General features: G+C 34.5%; 2 protein-coding genes and 2 non-coding genes across 5 annotated transcripts; all 4 read left to right on the top strand.

Annotated features, from left to right (window-relative positions):
* The first annotated feature begins 671 nt into the window (after window positions 1-671).
* On the top strand, window positions 672-794 carry C18B2.7. The gene has a single exon (NR_070716.1). It is a non-coding gene; the product is annotated as an Unclassified non-coding RNA C18B2.7 (non-coding RNA).
* A 4,993-nt stretch (window positions 795-5,787) lies between these two features.
* Window positions 5,788-9,753, top strand: del-9 (DEgenerin Like; the record flags this gene model as incomplete). Its single annotated transcript, NM_076221.3, has 8 exons — window positions 5,788-5,951; window positions 6,917-7,182; window positions 7,230-7,585; window positions 7,642-7,798; window positions 8,168-8,529; window positions 8,581-8,722; window positions 9,122-9,203; window positions 9,499-9,753. The coding sequence occupies 8 exons, from the start codon at window positions 5,788-5,790 to the stop codon at window positions 9,707-9,709; spliced, it is 1,740 nt and encodes a 579-aa protein (NP_508622.2). The 3' UTR covers window positions 9,710-9,753.
* A 1,857-nt stretch (window positions 9,754-11,610) lies between these two features.
* C18B2.8 lies at window positions 11,611-11,747 on the top strand. Its single transcript, NR_070715.1, has one exon. It is a non-coding gene; the product is annotated as an Unclassified non-coding RNA C18B2.8 (non-coding RNA).
* Window positions 11,748-12,013: 266 nt separating this feature from the next.
* On the top strand, window positions 12,014-16,450 carry C18B2.5 (G domain-containing protein; the record flags this gene model as incomplete). Of its 2 annotated transcripts, NM_171945.8 has the most annotated exons (13): window positions 12,014-12,108; window positions 12,167-12,226; window positions 12,277-12,426; window positions 12,474-12,716; window positions 12,765-12,842; window positions 12,908-13,001; window positions 13,278-13,444; window positions 13,498-13,804; window positions 14,512-14,594; window positions 14,650-14,873; window positions 14,930-15,092; window positions 15,139-15,474; window positions 16,126-16,227. In NM_171945.8, the coding sequence occupies exons 1-13, from the start codon at window positions 12,016-12,018 to the stop codon at window positions 16,225-16,227; spliced, it is 2,100 nt and encodes a 699-aa protein (NP_741751.1). In that variant the 5' UTR covers window positions 12,014-12,015. The 2 variants fall into 2 exon arrangements, with proteins under 2 accessions (NP_741751.1, NP_741750.1); NM_171653.5 differs by lacking the exon at window positions 12,765-12,842 and having other exon boundaries at window positions 16,126-16,450.
* Window positions 16,451-17,275: the final 825 nt, after the last annotated feature.

The raw sequence follows: 17,275 nt of genomic DNA, 5'->3' as shown, positions 1-17,275 counted from the left end.
AAAATTTTTTTTCAATTTTTATTATGTGAATCTGATTAGTATTTTGAAACTTAATGTTGAAATATTTTTAAAAAAAGTTCCTGGAAATTCTTGAAACAATGCCCATACTGCAACGTTTCTGATAGAAACGTTGCAAATGAACAAAAATTAAAAAAAAACAAATTCATTAACCAAAACATTTAAGAATATTGCTCACAAAAAGTTGAGCCCGTACACTTATATTTTTCTGAAATGTTCATAAATACAGTCATAGTTTTTGTTTTTCACTTTCTGGAGAAATCACAGTCCCGATAGTGTACGTATCCCAAATCTTTTGAAATTTTTCGTTCTATGTTTTTGGAGACAAAAAGGACAAATCACTCGAAACGAAAGGATAGAAAGTTTCAATTCCCTCGGAACAGTTAAAAGACACCAATGTATTTCTGTCAAAAGATGTGAAAAAAAAACAAAAAAAACAGCGGAAAAAGAAAAATGTTGCGATGCCTGCAAGTTTTCTGGCATCATGTCCAAAACGTGTCCTTCACTTTTGCTCCTGAAAGACTGGAGGCTGAAGCTCCTGATTTTTCTCCAGGGACCTGTTTATCACCTACTCCGGTCACTTCATATTTTTCATCCAAAAAAGAAAAAAACGACAAAAGCTCTCCCGGACTCCTCATTTGCATGACGAACCTAGAAAAAACAATGGTGAGGATGATATGCTGAAAACAATTTTTCTTATTTCTGTTCCGTTTTTCTGCATTGACCTTAATCTGTTCAGAAAAATCTCGGCTCTTCTTCGATTCTTCTTTCGTTTTTTCGCTCAAATTTCGAACACGTTTGGTCCCAGTAGACCAGTGTGTCACAGAGTCTTTCACAATTGGTTTCTCATAACTTCTCAACTTCTTGCTCTTCCCGACCATGAGACTATGATAATCAAATTACTCTCTGGATTCTACACTAGAGTAGTACTGCTCCACTTCCTTGTGCTCTTCTAGATGCATTATTTTTCGGTATTAATTGGTAGATCTCGTTTCAACAACCACCAGAATACAGCTGCTTCAGGAGATTTGTCGAGTACATCAGGAAGCAATAGTGATTAATGAGGTAGTCCTAGAAATCCGTTGACCAACCAACCATGTCGTTTTTCTTTTTCACTTTTCCGCTTTATTTTGAAAAAAGCATAAGAAAAAATTGTTTTTGTTGTGAATTTATTTAGAAAAATCATGTAGAAAATCCTTGCAACAATACTTATCTACTAAGTTCAATCTCTACGAAGATTGACATATTTTTTCTCACAACAAAAAAGGGGATGATGTATGTGTGGTCGATATAAGTATAGATTGAGCAAAATAAAAAGAGAAACTTTTCTCAATGAGTTCCATCTCTTCACCTACATCCGATCACGCATTCAAACTCCAATCTGTCGAAAAAAGAGGACCAGCGATTTATCATGTGGGTTGGAGAGTGTGAGGAATTTTATGTCAGGTGATAAGTTTGCCCCACTATCAGACTATTCGCACCCAATCATCAATTATTAAAAAAGAGTTCTAATGTTGCCGCAGATGAACTATCTGGCTTGATTTTAGAGTTATTGCGCAATGTTTTGAATAGTTTTATTGATTTCCGATTTTTAGTTTCAATTTTCGGGGGCAGATAGCTCAGTCGGTAGTGGTGGCCGCTAGCAGTCTGGAGGTCACGAGTTCAAGTCCGGCCTCACCCCCTAGGTTCACCCAGCCTCTATTGGGAAGTGGAGCAATCCACGACTGGATTATCGGCCACAGTCCCCGGCTAGGACGTGGCTTAAATTACAGCCCAGAGGGATCACCACCAGGCAGTGTACCTGAATCCCAGATCCGCAGTGCATAGCACTTGAAGAACGGATCGTCCTTTAATCCTTTTTAATCCTTTTTTTAGTTTCATAGTACCAGTTTTTAAAAAAATTTTTTTAGAAAACTGAATACTGATAAATATATATTTGAAAAATTAGCATTTAATATAGTACTCCTCTCGGACAATAACGTATGCATTTTTTGTCACTTTTTCAACTTACTCGTGTTTTTCCCGGTTCGTTAAAGGTGGAACACGGCTAATAATTTCTATGGTACTAAAATGACCTGATATGATTTTAAAACAACCTGTTCAAAAATTTTTTGAAATGTTTTTTATTCTTTTTTAAATCTTTTTAAAATCTAGGAAAGCTCAGTTTCCACTTACTTTTTGAAGTCGACGATCAGAAAAAAGTTTTCTTTGAGTTTTATGTTTTAATTATGTTTTAAATAATCGTATTCCAATATAAGAGGGATTCAAGCACGCGACAATGCTCAGATATTTTTGGAACGTTGCGAAAACTCAACTTACACCGCGTTTTGACTCGAAATAAAAAAATGTCAGAAAATCAATTATTTTGATATTTGGTTTTTGTAGCATAATAAAATTACTTTGAGCGCTCGTCCTTCTTTGATTTATTCAATTTTTTTTGGCAAATTTTTTGAGTGTATTTTTAAATTAGTAATTAGTTATTTAAAGAACAGAGAAGAAACTATAAACCTTTTTTATTTCAGTACACAAACAACTGAAAAACCTCATTTTGAAGTCTGAAAAATTTAACTCAAATTAGGTGAAAGTAGTCGTTAATTTTTGGATTTTTTAAGACATAAAACGGTCGCTTGATAAATCGTGGACCTTGTCAGGACTAAGATAATGATGCACGTTTTTTTTATCTTTTTCACTTTTTACTATTTACTGAATTTCTTCTTTGCATAGTCTTTAAATCTAAAATCCAAAAATGTGACAATTTGTAATCACATCAATCATTAAAAAAATTTCTTTGAAAATTACGTTAAATATGCATCATTAGAATCGTTTGTTTTTTCTACGAAAAAAAAAAACAAAATGTAATTGTTTATTTATTATTAATTCAAATTAGAACAGAAATGAAAACAAGACTTTCTCCTGGAGAAAGAGCATTAACTAAGAAATAATATATTGCCTATGTTTTTCAGGAAAAAAAAATTTGAGTGCATTAAGAACTCTTTCATATGGAATGTATGTGCATTATTTTTTGTTTGTATTTCATGAAATCCCATTTTAGCAAACATTCAACCTAAGTTTCAACTACACTTCATACACACAGCGACGACAGCTGTTCAATATCAACGATGAAATGTTGGACAACTATATCTCAACCGTTTTTTGATTTCTTTCTTTTTTCCGTCTACAATTTTTCCATCTACATGACCTCCTTGAGCAAGATCAAGTTACCTCTGTATTGTATGACAAAGTGCAATGACATGTCACGTTACTAGTCAGTTTTAAAATAGCCGGAGATATCGTTTGGGATTTATTGCTTTGATTTTTTAGGTACTAGAAATTGTTATTTCCAAGAGTTAATATTCTTTCCTTTTTTCCCTTTAAAGGTGGTCTACGGCATGTTGGGAACTTATTAAAAATCATACTTTTTTGGTACAAAATGTCTAATTATCCTTACTCAAAAAGTTTTGAAAATTTTTCAGTTTGAATCAAAAAGCGGTGTTCATTAATTTATGGAATTCGTAGATAAAAAAAATAAATGTTTTCTAGTTAATGTTTTAATTGCGTTCGAAACTTTTATCAACAGTGTTGGGGTTCGAACATGAACATTTCTCCTTTTCACTACTGTTGACTCTGACTCGAAATAAAAAAATTTTCGAAACTTTTAAAATTTTTATCATGAAATTTGGCAATTTTTGTTTGGTTGTAGCCCACTTCTAGCTCAAAGTTGAAAGTTGACGTATCAATACACTTCGGCCTGGTTTTTCCTGGCACCCTGCTTCAACTAACACGTCAACTTTTTTCCGTTCATCCGTTTTCAAAAATGTCAAAAAATATCCTGCACTGATATCCAATTTCTTGTGAAAAAACGTTTGACACTTTTGTTGGTATGCTCAAGTCGTAGAACTTCTCACCTTGCCGCGCCGTTCTGCAGACATCAGAACCTAGCCGCCTTTGTGTCCAGGGCAGAGTGTAAAGATGGGACCCTTCATGCACTTTTTCTCTCGGACGTGAATCTAATTTGTTTTCACTATGAATTGATTTAGCCCCTCTCCCCCTCCAACCACACACTGACCGATGATTTTTCATTCAAACATTTAATCTAAACAAATTGGGCCGGATCCAAGTAAATGCACAATAATTTGGACCTCTCAGTTAAACGAATCCGTTCAAATTAAGGACACTACACTTTTTTTCGCTTTTTGAATTTTAGCTGTTCAATTTATTTTTTTATTCTTAGTATCTTTGTTACATACAACTTTGTTGTAACATCTTTAGCAAAAACTTCCCATTATTTGGCTCATCTACTGACGTTATTTCAATTGACAAAGGTTCTCAAGCACGCGAGGTCAATCACTTCAAAGGTGTAAAGAAAAACAAATACTTTTTTTTTCAAAAATGAGAAACATTTAACAGTTGTTTCCAAGCTTGCGAAAAAAACCGCACAATTTTTATTCATAAAAATTAAAGCCAAATATTATCTTGAAAACCTTAAAGACTTGAAAAAAGTTTTGAAAAAAAAAACGTTTCAGTTTTTTTTCAGTTTTCATGGAACTTGCTCATCTTTTCATCTTTTCAAGTTGTTCCTCGAATTTTGAATTGAAAAAAGTAATTACAACTGAGCTATTGACATGAAAAATTTGTTGGATATATCTCAAAAGGTGTTATTCTCGGATACGATTTTCAAGTTGTTAAATTTTAATATAACGAAAATTTGTCAGCTCTTTTTTTGAGCAAGTTCTATCTGAATGAAAATTGAGATAGACACGTGCTAGAATTTTCCCTGTATGACTAGTTCAAAACTTGAAAAAAGAAAAAAAGTACAGCGAATTTCTGTGGAGAATTGGACAATATGTTGTAGTAAAACAAGAATAATTAATTCGTCAAAAAGTGATAAATTTTCAAAATTTTCAATTTTCAAAATTTTGAACGAGTATGCATTTAGAAAATTTCTGGCCCTGAAGTTTTCATTAATTTTTTTTAATTAAAAAGTAATTTTTTTAATTTTTAGTATTACGTAAGGAATACTTTTATAGCCTTTTAAAATGAACAAAATTCTAAAAACATATTTTTCGCTCTGATGACCACAAGATTTTAGTTATTGGAAAAATTTATGGGTACAGAAAACTTCAATCAAATCAACAAAAACACACACAATCAAAACTCAAAATATTGAGAAAGTTTCAAATTTCCAAAAGTTTTCCAATTTGCCAAACCTTTGATAGACCATTCTGAGTGCATTTTTTTTAAACAATACATTTTTTTAAATTTAACAAACCTAAAAAAAGATGATGTGCATAGTCAATTATTTTTTATTTTCTATGTGAATTTTCTATATTTTCTCCGATATGACAAAATAATGAAAACTTAAAAGTCAGAGTGGGAGATAGTAATTAAAACTGAACTTTTTTATCTAGTTTTAAAATGCAGTGACTCCATACTTCCTATACGGCACATGCATACACCCTCATTTTTCTTCCTACTCATTTATTTCAACTGATCGTCATTTTTCCGCCGCAGTTATTTTGAATCTACTTGACAAACGCGAGAAAGACAACAAATATTTGATGGACCCTCTTCACATTTAGTGAGAAGAGCATTGCCGAATTCTGGTATTCCTTATTCATTCTTGACTAAAAATTCATCTTTGCCCTTTGTGTTTCCTGTCATCTTAGCTTCGTTTTTTTCTGCTTCATCCCAATACATATATAACTGATTATGGATCATCAGAGAAGATCGACAATCCGAAGAACGCGATTCGATGAAGCCAGCTGTGTGATGTACATGAATGGAAATTTTCCCGAGACCACCGTGGTCCGAAGTCATTCGCTGACGCAAAGTCAGTCGCTCAGCGATTCGGCAGAATCTGCAATCCGACGGCTGAAAAAAGAAAACCATTGTTTGAAAAAGACGTTATCTCGGCGCTGGTCCGGGAGGAGCAGGTTAGTCGTGTTTTTAATTCATGCTCAAAAGGAGTTACGCGACTTGTTGAACCCCGCGTTTTTTTACTCTCACAAATGCCTTTCAGAACATATGTGATTCTTTCGTAAGTTATAAAAAAATTCTTGGAACATTTGTTAATACTTTGTATCATTATTTAAAATGCATTGTGAGAAATCCTAAACGGTACAAGTTAAAGTTAACAGGCAAATGATATTTTATTACTATTTGTGAGAATAAAACATTCATATGGTTTGGGAAAGAATATTGTTACGTCAAAGTTCTTTGTATAATTTTAAATTCCTCAACCGTTCAAATAAATAGTTGTGGGTGAGGGTAATATACCATAAAATTTAAATTACCGCTCAAAATGTTGGCGTTCTATATTTAATAAAATGGCATTTTTACAAGTAGAAGAAGGTTTACCCGGCCAATTCAAGTTTTTTTCTAATTTTATGTTGGGTACAATTTAAAATGTGCCGTAAATTTTTAGTCGTTGAGTTAGAAAATCAGTTACTTTTTCAGAGGATGTTTCACCCACATAATTAACATTTCCCGTTTCCTTTTCAGAAAAATTAGCTTAGTATACTTATATAGAGATATATATATAGAGTTTCAGTATTCAAAAAATTTCCGATTTTTTTTCACATGATGACCTTTTGCGCCTTGTTCACACATTTCTTCAAGTAAGAAAGTGTCAAAATATAAAAAATCACTTGGTTTATCTGAAAATATCATTTTTTAAGCTGAAAATTCTAGAAAAAATGTTAAAAACTGACCTGCGAGCTGCCAATTGTCGATTATCAAATTATAACGAAAATTGGCAAGTTCAAGACCATTTTTAAGCACTTCATATATATAAAGTTTTATTGAAAAATCTTAGAACAACATGGCGCATCGTGTAGAATTGTTTCCCAGAAAATAGTCGGCAGACAATAATGCCAACTAAAATTTCCTTCTATTTTAGAGCTTCCACAAGATCTCACGATCCGACAGATGCTTCAAGCCTTAGTGACAGTTCAGATGACAATGACGACAGCTTATATCTATTACGAGAAACATCTACACTCCATGGCCTTCGAGACGTCATGCTCTCCTCATCAGGACGTCTGCGAATGGTTTGGGTGCTCATTGTTATTTTGGCTCTTTTTATGACATTCCAAGGCTGCTATCAAATCATGGACGAGTATTCGATGAGGAGGATAGTTGTTTCTTATTTTATACAGGAAGCCCGTAAGTGCACTGATTTTACTATATATGATATTTTGTATCGATTTCAGAGTCAATTTGGGTACCGGATGTTGTTGTGTGTCCTTACAATCGTCTCAACAGATCCTTTATCGAAGCAAACAATGTTTCATTTGAATTAGCGCAATTTTTAGAACTTTCCTTTCCGTCCATGGATCTGCCTTTCGAGAATATTCAACAACAACAGGAAGAGATTATTTCTAAAATTGATACATTAGATTTTCAAATTGAAATCCTACTCGAACAAAACAATATGACATACGCACAATTTTTACGGAAAGCCTCACTTAATTGCGAAGCATTTTTTGAAGACTCGAGGAGGTGTGCAAATACCACTGAAATAATGACGTCTGCTGGGAAATGTTTTCGAATGGCAGGTATCAAACAAGTAAGTTTTTCAATGTGATGTTTATAAATTTAATTATATTTTTTGTAAACTTACAGGAAATAGCAGGTTTTGGAAATGGAGACCGTTATGTTATCGATCTTCCTGAAGAATATTATAATCCGGGTATTAATCAAATGATCAATAGTGGTGTGATCATTAAGCTAGCAGAACGTGGACAGGGTATTGACAACGATCTGACTTTTTTACCAGCGGGTGAGCAAATTTTCTAATAACTAAAAATAAAATAGATGGAAATCGAAAAAAAGTCGCAGAAGTTGATTTTGTGCGCAAATTAATCGTAGGCCACGACACGACTTCTAGGCCATATTGGCTTCAAAAAATAGTGCCTAAAATACAATACACAACAGAATAAAATTCCGAATAATCCTAGGTTTTTAAAAGTTAAATTTTAATTTTTTAAACTTTCACCTAAACAAGCTGATTGTAACAGATTTTCCTAGCTTTTTTTCTGCAATAATGGAAGTGTTTTCAACTCGAGTACTACATTTTGAAACAAAAGTTCACCCCATCTTGGACTACACATTTTTTTGGTTGCCTTTATCGAATATCTAAACTTTTAAGGTGTTCATGCAATAATGCCTCTACTGGGCACACAATTTGAATTTATGAATGATCCACCTCGTTATGAGTGCGAGGAGGATCCACACGGGAACTACAGCCGCGTACATTGTTTTGAAGACTGCCTAACATTGGATGCTCAGCAAACGTGCCAGTGTTCGCCGGCAGCCGCACAAAACCCAGCATATCCAGATAAACTTTGCACGGCAACACAATTGTACCACTGCTTCTTCACAAAACTGTTCCCCGAGGACAGCAACCTCTCAAAAGCCATTGTGGATGCCTGTAAGAAGGAGTGTAAAGCACCGTGTCATGCCTGGAATTACAATAAGCAAGTCAGCTACTCGAGCATTCCAAGTGAAGCCGTAAGTTATATTTATTTCAGATATTTAAAATTAACAAAAGAAAAATTGCAGAGCAAAAAGTTATTACCAAGAGAGGAGTGGGAGAAAATGAAACGAAAAATTATACTTGACATATACTATTCCGAATTGGACTACACAATTATTAAGCACGTCATAGCGATGCCACTCTCAAGCCTTATTGCTCAAATTGGAGGTGAGTTCTTAAAAAATTTGAGTAAATTACATAGTTGTATGATGATTGTATAATGATAAGAATTTGTGAATCCTCTCCTCGATTAAAGTTGCATAATTCAGTAAATTTAAAATTTGAATCGCGGTAGTAGGGACTTTGTCTTAATAAGATTGACATAGTTTATATGACCGAAGTTTTCAAAAACTAACAGTTTTCCAAGAAATGCGTCATTTACAAACAATGCCTGAGGTGTTTAAATGAAAAATAAAGCATAATTAGAATATTAAAAATGTAGAAAATATTTTTTTGTCAACCTCTATATTTACGATAGGTGAAAACTGCAAATTAACAGCTTTATAAAAATTTAAAAATACCAACTGTTAGTTAGTGTATTGCAATATTAAAATTGTCGTTTTCCAGGTCAATTCTCTCTGTTCGCCGGTGGATCCCTCATTTCACTGTGTCAAATTGTCATCTACTCTGTCCGATACGTTATGCACAAGTACGTGTCTTAAATTATCATTTTGTATGACAAAAGCGATAAAACTGATAAGGAGCAATGTACAGGAATTGTTGCTGCCTTGTCTCGTAAACCGTCATATTTAGGGTTTGAAGTAGAGCGAAAAAATCGAAATCAGTTTGATGAATCGAAACCAAATATTTGTGTTCTATCCTACAAAGTAATACCTGATAAAATCTATGTTTGCGTTCAGATTTGCGTTAAATAGAAAGAACTGATCAAAACATTGTTCTCGAATAATATCAATATAAATATCAACGAATAATAATGTTTGTAGGTTCTGCGGGTTGAAAAGCCAACGGCGGAGGTGTCGAGAGACACGAGAAGCCCACGAGGCTCGTCAACGACGCGACATGCGACGACGTCGCAGAAATAGTACGTCACACAGTCGGTCAACACCGAAACCGCACAATGGGAACGGCAACGGCAAGGTGGTAAATGTGGAAATGGTAACGACGCACACATCAGAAACGACGCCTCCCATATGACATGAGGACTGGAGCTGCATGGTGGCAACCATATGAACTGTCTGATGTATGGCTGTTGCGGGCAGCTTCAGGTATAATTTAGTTTTAAATTGAATGGTGGGGTGTGTTTTAAACGTTTGAGATAATTTTTTATACAGAAAAGTTTCCTGATTCATTTTTTCATGTTTTGAAAACATGTTAAAGAATTGTGTAAATTGTGAAGTAGTGCCAAATAGTGGAAGTTTAAAAAACTCAGTTTTCACGTTTTTGTTGCTCCGACTTTAAACTTTTTGAAAATCCAAGTGCAACTTTTTTTTTCAATTTTAAATATTTGCTAAAACTTAGAATTCTTATTTTTGACCCATGTTGGGTATTTTTTTTGGTGCATTTTCTGGTAAAACTCCTATTGGCGTTACTTCAATTTTAATAACTAAAAGACCTGAACAAATTTTATAAAATGTATCTCAAACTGTATAAGCATCTCCCACTGATTGTTTTCTTTTTTCCCGCTAAACTATATAATTTTTGCACAAATCATTTTCCTTACCTCCTTCATGCAATCTACTGTACTGATCTTTTGCCTATCTTGCATTTGCGTTTTGCTCAAAAAATAGGACTGACGGTTCTGGGTATTTTGAACGAATAGACTCAGAATATGCTCAATTGTAACTATTTCGTGTAAAGAATTTTTATGGCGGTTCAAAATTTCAAACAAAATTCAACTAACTTTAGTTAAATTGAAAAATAAAATAAAAAGCCATGAAAATTTTTGAATTTGTTTTTGTTCAGCACATTTTTTCATTTCAGGTCATTTTTACATTATTCGTCATCACCACGGCTTGTTAGTATTCCTTTGAAAAATTTGAAACTGAATTTATTTTCTAATAAAATTATGACCAACGAAAGCAATTGTGAAAATAACTTTTTTCCTATGGAACCGTTTTGTTTTGAAATTATAATTTATTTTAATTGAACTCAAAACTAAAAAAAATCCTGCGTTTTTTTGAAACAAAGTGCTTACTCATTGGGTACCTAAAAATTAAGAACCATGGTCTTAATTTTTTTTGTTGAGTTTTTTTTTTTTAAATAATTGTGTTCTCATGCTAGATTATTAAACACATTTTCTATCAAAAAAAAATGCGCAAATGCAAGGTATCAACTCGGGAGAATCTTATTCATTTTTCAATTGTTTTCGCTTGTATTTTTTTCCAACCTTCCTCCGCTAGACATGTATTTGATGGGTTTCACCTTTTTCTTCCAATTTCAGTTCACGTTTTTTTGTTCAGCATCTCTTTTTTCCCCTCTTTTCAAAAGTATTCAATCTTATGCAATGTTGTTCTCAATAAAAGCAATAATGTGTTCAGTCCTTTACATGCGAGCAAACAGTCCTGAAACTTAACTGGCAGAGAATTGATATGCGTGTGGTTTATCATGTTTTTTCAGGGTTCTATAACTGGAAAGAAACTTATCACAAAGAAGAAATTCCACTCTTTACATTTTCAATTTTTGAAAGAATAATGAAGCTATGTTTTCTTTTCTTTTTTTTTGAACTTTTGAACTTTCAGGTAAAACAAAAAAGTTTTCTTAAATCTATTTTGGATTCAAATCGAGGAATGCCTTGGAAACTGATTTTTTTTTCACTAAAAGATTGTATCTTAAGAACTTTCGTTCCATTTTCTAGTCAAATTAAACTGTAAACTATTATGTCCTTCAATTGGGATGTATTGTAAAATTTGACCCGTTCCAAAATTATGATGGCATCTACTCATTTTTGTAGAAATAAAACCCAACCATCTGCTAGTCTCGGCAAACAACACGCGAACTTTGTTTTTATCCCCTCTCACTCTCAGTTCAGTTCAGCGCTCTCCACCGATTTTTTATTTTGATTTAACTCGTCAATACTCTCGTTCCATTGTTACGGTTGTTAGCTGCATATACAATACGTTTTTGGCGCCTGACGCGAGAAGGTGTAATGCGTGGCACGCATTGATAAGCGACACGGTTTGACAGGAAACTTTTAAGCAGTGCTCTGCCATTTCTGTCTTTGCACTCCATTACACCGTGCAATTTGCCTTTTACCGATCTTTCGTCACGGTCAATCATCTCCGTTTTCAGCCAGGTTTTTCTGTTTCAAATATAATTTCACGGGGAGTACAATAGGAATGGTTTGTCTTTGATGATAGTTGAGCAAAGTTTGCAGAAATAATCATATTTTATATGTAGCATAAGTTTGTTTTGCTATTTTTCTTAATTCTCACTGTTTATCGTTCTCGATTTTTCCATTCCCACAATTTAACAACTCCTATTATTGTGTCTTTTGTACAGACATGTCGCGAAGCACGGCTGTCAGCATCAACTTGGATGACGTCTTTGGCAACCTTCCAGCGTTGACATCTGCCACCAACGTGAAATCTTCCGAGGTAACCAAAAATTTCGCAGAATTTTTGTATTTCCAATAAATTTTGAAAATAATTTCAGTCTGGAAATAGAAGCCGCAAGACAACTGCTTCGAGTGTATCCACTGTGAGAGAGGTTCCGGTAAGAGTTCATTATGGTATAGAGCTCATAATACTTGTAAACTTTTCCAGATTGGAAACGGAATCCGATCACATGCGACATCAACTGTGGTGTCCCATCCACCACATGCAGTATCTGCACCTCCACCACCACCAGTCAATGTCACCCCAATTTCGCATTACTACGATGCAACTCCAGTGAATGACGATTTGATGAACTCGGTAACTATATTTTTAACTGAACCACTTTTCACAACAACGTTTTAAAGGTCTTTTCCGCTGTGACACTGCCAACTGTCAACTTGCACGGAGGACATGACGATGCTCTCCGTCATCTCGACGAAGCTTTGTATGGTGAGGATCACGAGTCCATCGTCAGTGAGCCACCATTTCAAGCTCCAAGCCATGTGAGCTCGTCACATGTTACATCTCATGTTAGCTCGCACAGAAATCAGTATGCAAGCGAACATCACCCACAAAACGCAAGCGTAGTGTCAAACGGATCTGCCAAGGTAAATTTCAATTTTTAGGAACTATTCGGGTAAGTTGGTCCGTTTTAGAGGCATGCCGCTGCACGAACTGGAAGTCTCGTCGTGAACAATGTTTTCAACGATTTGAATATCAATTCTCAAAGCTATGCAAGTTATTTGCATTGTGTTGAAAATAGATTGTTTTGAATTCAAAGTAAGTTCGTAATTTTCAGCACTACGACGCCTACGGATCTGAGCCGCAGCCGGATTATGAAGACGAGAGAAGTGACCACTTCAATCTGAATCATCAATATCCAATCAGAACGGGTGAGTGTCACTTTTCAAGACGGAAATAAAAAAAATTGTAGAAGCATGTAAATAAGTTGCAACGGTCATATTTCTGCTATGAGTCAGTTATTGAGGAGTGAACAGTGGTGTAGGCTTTTGTTATGCACATTGAACATAACTAGTCATACTCTTGTCTGCTCAAAAATGTTTGACTATTTTTATACTCAAGCGGGTCGTAAGTGTATCCGAAATAGTACTAGTTAGTTTTAAAAAAAGTTGCATATAATCAATGTATGTTTAAAAAAGTTATTTTAGCACAACCACACCGTGATCGTTCCAACACCATCGATAGCTCCGCATCGTTTGCTGAAAGCCGTTTCGGACAATTCGATGTTCACGATGAGCATGACCGTTACCATGGTGAAGAAATCAACCTTCATCATGACGAAGTGGCATATGAACGCCCACGTTCTGAGCTCAGCGTGAGAAAATTATCAAAAAAATCTTCATTATCATTAATAAAGTCTTTTTACAGTCACCAGGAAGTGTGTACTCTTCCCATACCCAAGCTTCGTTCCACACTGGTGGAACCCAGAAGCTGAGAAATCTTCAACGCCAAGTTGAAGATGCTCACGCGAAAAAAGCTCAGCTCTCTCATCAAGTTGACCGTCAACGCGCTGACAATGACCGCATGACTCATGCTAATTTGGCTCGTGAAGCTTCATTGAAGGTCAACAAAATTGGACAAGGTGCGAAGCCACAAGGCTACCACGTTCGCTCGTACAGCCATGAGCACGATCATCATCATTTGCCGCCACAGCCGAAATCCAGCCATTCTTCAAGTAAGTTTTAGAGAATTTAATTAGACTTATAAACACGGTCTTAACAAACACTCAAACTTGCCAAAATAACAAGATAATCAGGCTTCATTTTTCTGAGGTCGAAGTGAGTGTACCGTAGGAGTACTGCAGGAGTACGGTAGGATTACTGTAGTTTTCGTAAAATTTGATATAGAGCTTTTGAAGAGGTTGCGGTTTGCTGACATAACCGTGATAGTTTTTTTTTTTTTGAAAGTGTAAAATTGTTTCAAATCTTTCAAAAATGTTAGAAGCTTTACAAAAGTTTGAGGCTTTCCAAAACACTTCCGAAAAGATCACAATGCTCTAGAGGAACTTGTGTAGTATACCATACCCAAAACTATTATCCAATACGCTTTCAGTCGTTTCTTTCAAAAATGATAATATAATCAAAACTTGAACTACATTTGCATTTTTAAGCTCAGGAAACACTAATCCCATGCCTAATGTAGATTTAAAAAAATCACGAACATTTTTAAAATGGTTAAAACTTTCGGGCCAGGTGTACTGCACACACTCTACAAAAGTGTATAAATTATTTAAAAGAAAAAAAACCATGCACCTGCAAAAATGTGTGGCAGTTTTCAATTTTCTGTTTGTTCAATTTTCTGAGTACAATCAACGTTTTCTGTGCGAACTTCTATGTAAAACATATTATTTAAATTTTCTATTGCGTATATCGAATATTTAAGAGAGCGTGGACTCAAGCATCTACGAAGAGGAGGAAGCTCGTGTCAGCCCACTAGCTGCTAAACAAAAGGCAGCAGGAGAACATGTAAGTCATTTATTTTTCATATGAAAATTATTTTAATATTCTTAAAAATTATTAGATTGCAAGCAGCGGAAAATACGAGCTCGTTGTTCCACAATACTATGTTGTTGAAAACTTCTCCAAGAATGACAAGATCAACAAGGTTATCATTGGAGGAGATGCTCCACCAAGTGACGATGACAAGACTCTGCTCCTGTTCGGTCCAGTTAATTCTGGAAAGACTTCTGCTATTACCAGCATGATGAACTATTTGTATGATGTTAAGAAGGAGAATGATTTCCGGTAACTTAATTTTTTAATTTTCAATGTTATAATGTTCATTATTCTTCTTTTTTCAGATTTGTTTTGGACGAGCATGTGAACGCAACCACTGGACTCACCGCCTACGTTTTCAACAACACTGTTCTTCCTTATAACGTCACTGTTGTTGACACACCCGGGGTTGAGGACAAAATGGGCAACAAGACGGTCTCGCGACTTATCAAGCAGTGGTTTGAGAAGGTGAACTATTGAAACTTTGCAAAAAATTCTAAATTTCACGTTTTAGGAGCTTCTCAAATCTGGATCCTTCCGTCTTGATGCAATCTCAATTGTTTTGAGACACGACGAGAATCAACTGGGATGGCCGTTCATTTATGAGTTGGCTGATGTTAAGAGAATGTTCGGAGACGATTTGAAAACAAACGTTCTGCCGATTATCACCAACTCTGAAGTTCTCCCACAGCCAATTGCCATCAAAAGTCTCACACAGGCCAACATTTCTTTCCTTGAATACTACAAAGTTAACAACTCGGGATTCGCACCACTCCCAACAGGAATTTCCAAACTTCAACATAATCTCTACTGGACACACGGAACAGCTTCGTTGGAGAATCTTTTCAGAGTAAATATTATGGGTTGGGGAAGTGAAATTTAAAACTGAAAATACTAGGTGTCTCAGTCTGCGTATTTAACTCGGTTTAGTTGAAAATAACTGAAAATAGTACACTTTATTTGAAAAGTAATTTTGGCTTTCAAAAATCATCTTTCAAAAATCATCACATGAAAGCAAAGAACATAAGTATAAATTGAGGCGTCTCAAGATTATTTTTCAACCCGTCCGGGATCAAATTCAATTCAAACTTATATTGAAAAACGTATGCAGAAAAAACTGTATCTGATGAAACTTTAACATATTTTGAACTCCAACTTCAGCATAATTTTAATTTATTTCATATGTATGGGAAGGCTTTCAAATATTCAAAATAGAAAACTTTCCATGAAAACTATTCCGGTTTTTATAGTAATTATGACATAAAATTTTTCAAATGTGCTTATGAACATTTAAATAATTTTTTTAAACATATTTATATATTTTTGTTTTCGGTTTAGTTCTAAGCTTTTTTCATATCAAGTTTTTAACTCATATTAACTCACTTTTCAAAATTGTATTAATAATGTTCGAATGTGAGAGATGATATTAATTTTTGCGGTTTTGATAGGTCAGCTTATTATCTATGCTTCTGAAACTACCTTATTAAATCTTTCACTTCAGGATTTGCAAGAAACTGTCCACCCACTAGTTGCCATCCTCCGACACAACAAGGGACAAAAAGTCGAACAAGCTCCAGTGTTTGCTGATAAAGTGTTGTATTAAAAAACAATTTATTATTATTAGTATTATTATTTGTGTTTTCTGATTCAATGGTTTCAATTTAATCTCCGATCCACTCATTTTGTATTTATTGTTCGACTTAACATTTTTATCCAACGCGACTCGATAAACATTCCCTATCAATCGTTTTTTTTGTTTTTCAGCTTCATTTCTTTTCGCTAAGGAACTAATATAATTTTTGGCAGAATAATATTGTTCATTGATATTTAAATCAAAAATACAAATAATATTATAGGAAATTCTAGAAATTTCGACATATCAGTTAAGAGGAACGCTATTACAAGTGTCAAGTTTTACAAATATGATTACCTAGTGTATAAAACGAATTTCAGGAAATTTTAATTTTCAAAGTGTACAGAGAAAGCCTAGATTGATAGATACTATCACTTTCAAAAGTTCCTTAAAATTCAAAGCAAATGATGATACTCATTTTAAAGTGAATTAAAATTGTGAACATAACATTCGAACTTTTTGGAGCTTAGGCCGGATAATAATGTGTTGAACTATACAGAAACAAAAAAGAAACATTTGAATACTTTGGAGTACATCTACTTTAAAAACCAGAAAAGTTTCAAATGAATTCACCAAATTTTTAAGAGTCTTTCAAATTAACATAATAAATGTTCTCTTATTTATTTATTTTAACTTTCACCACAAATTGTTCAACAAATTAATACAACTACTTGTTTTTTTTCCAGAAATGTTTAAATACACGACCAAAATCGACTCAAAATTTTCCAAAAGTAGCTCGTTGCCTAATTACCTTTATTTCCCGGCAATTCTGCCCTTATAATAATAAACCTTCATATTCATGATTAATGGCATCGATACTCCCCTCTCTATCTAATGGCAAACACTATTTGTCTTTCGCCACTCACCACTCACTAGAGAGCCATGACTTGTGAGAGACGCAGAAAACAAGGCAATGGAAAACGCGCTCCATTGCGGGTCTCGGGGTCGTGAGTCAGTGTTGGCTACCCTCGCCGTATGAAAACGTTGCCATCACGCCATTCCATGCCGTTTTTCGTCG

The sequence above is a fragment of the Caenorhabditis elegans genome, chromosome X, assembly GCF_000002985.6.
Source record: "Caenorhabditis elegans chromosome X".
NCBI lineage: Eukaryota > Metazoa > Nematoda > Chromadorea > Rhabditida > Rhabditidae > Caenorhabditis > Caenorhabditis elegans.
Note: the sequence above shows the minus strand (reverse complement) of the source record. Positions and strands in the feature narration are given on the sequence as shown.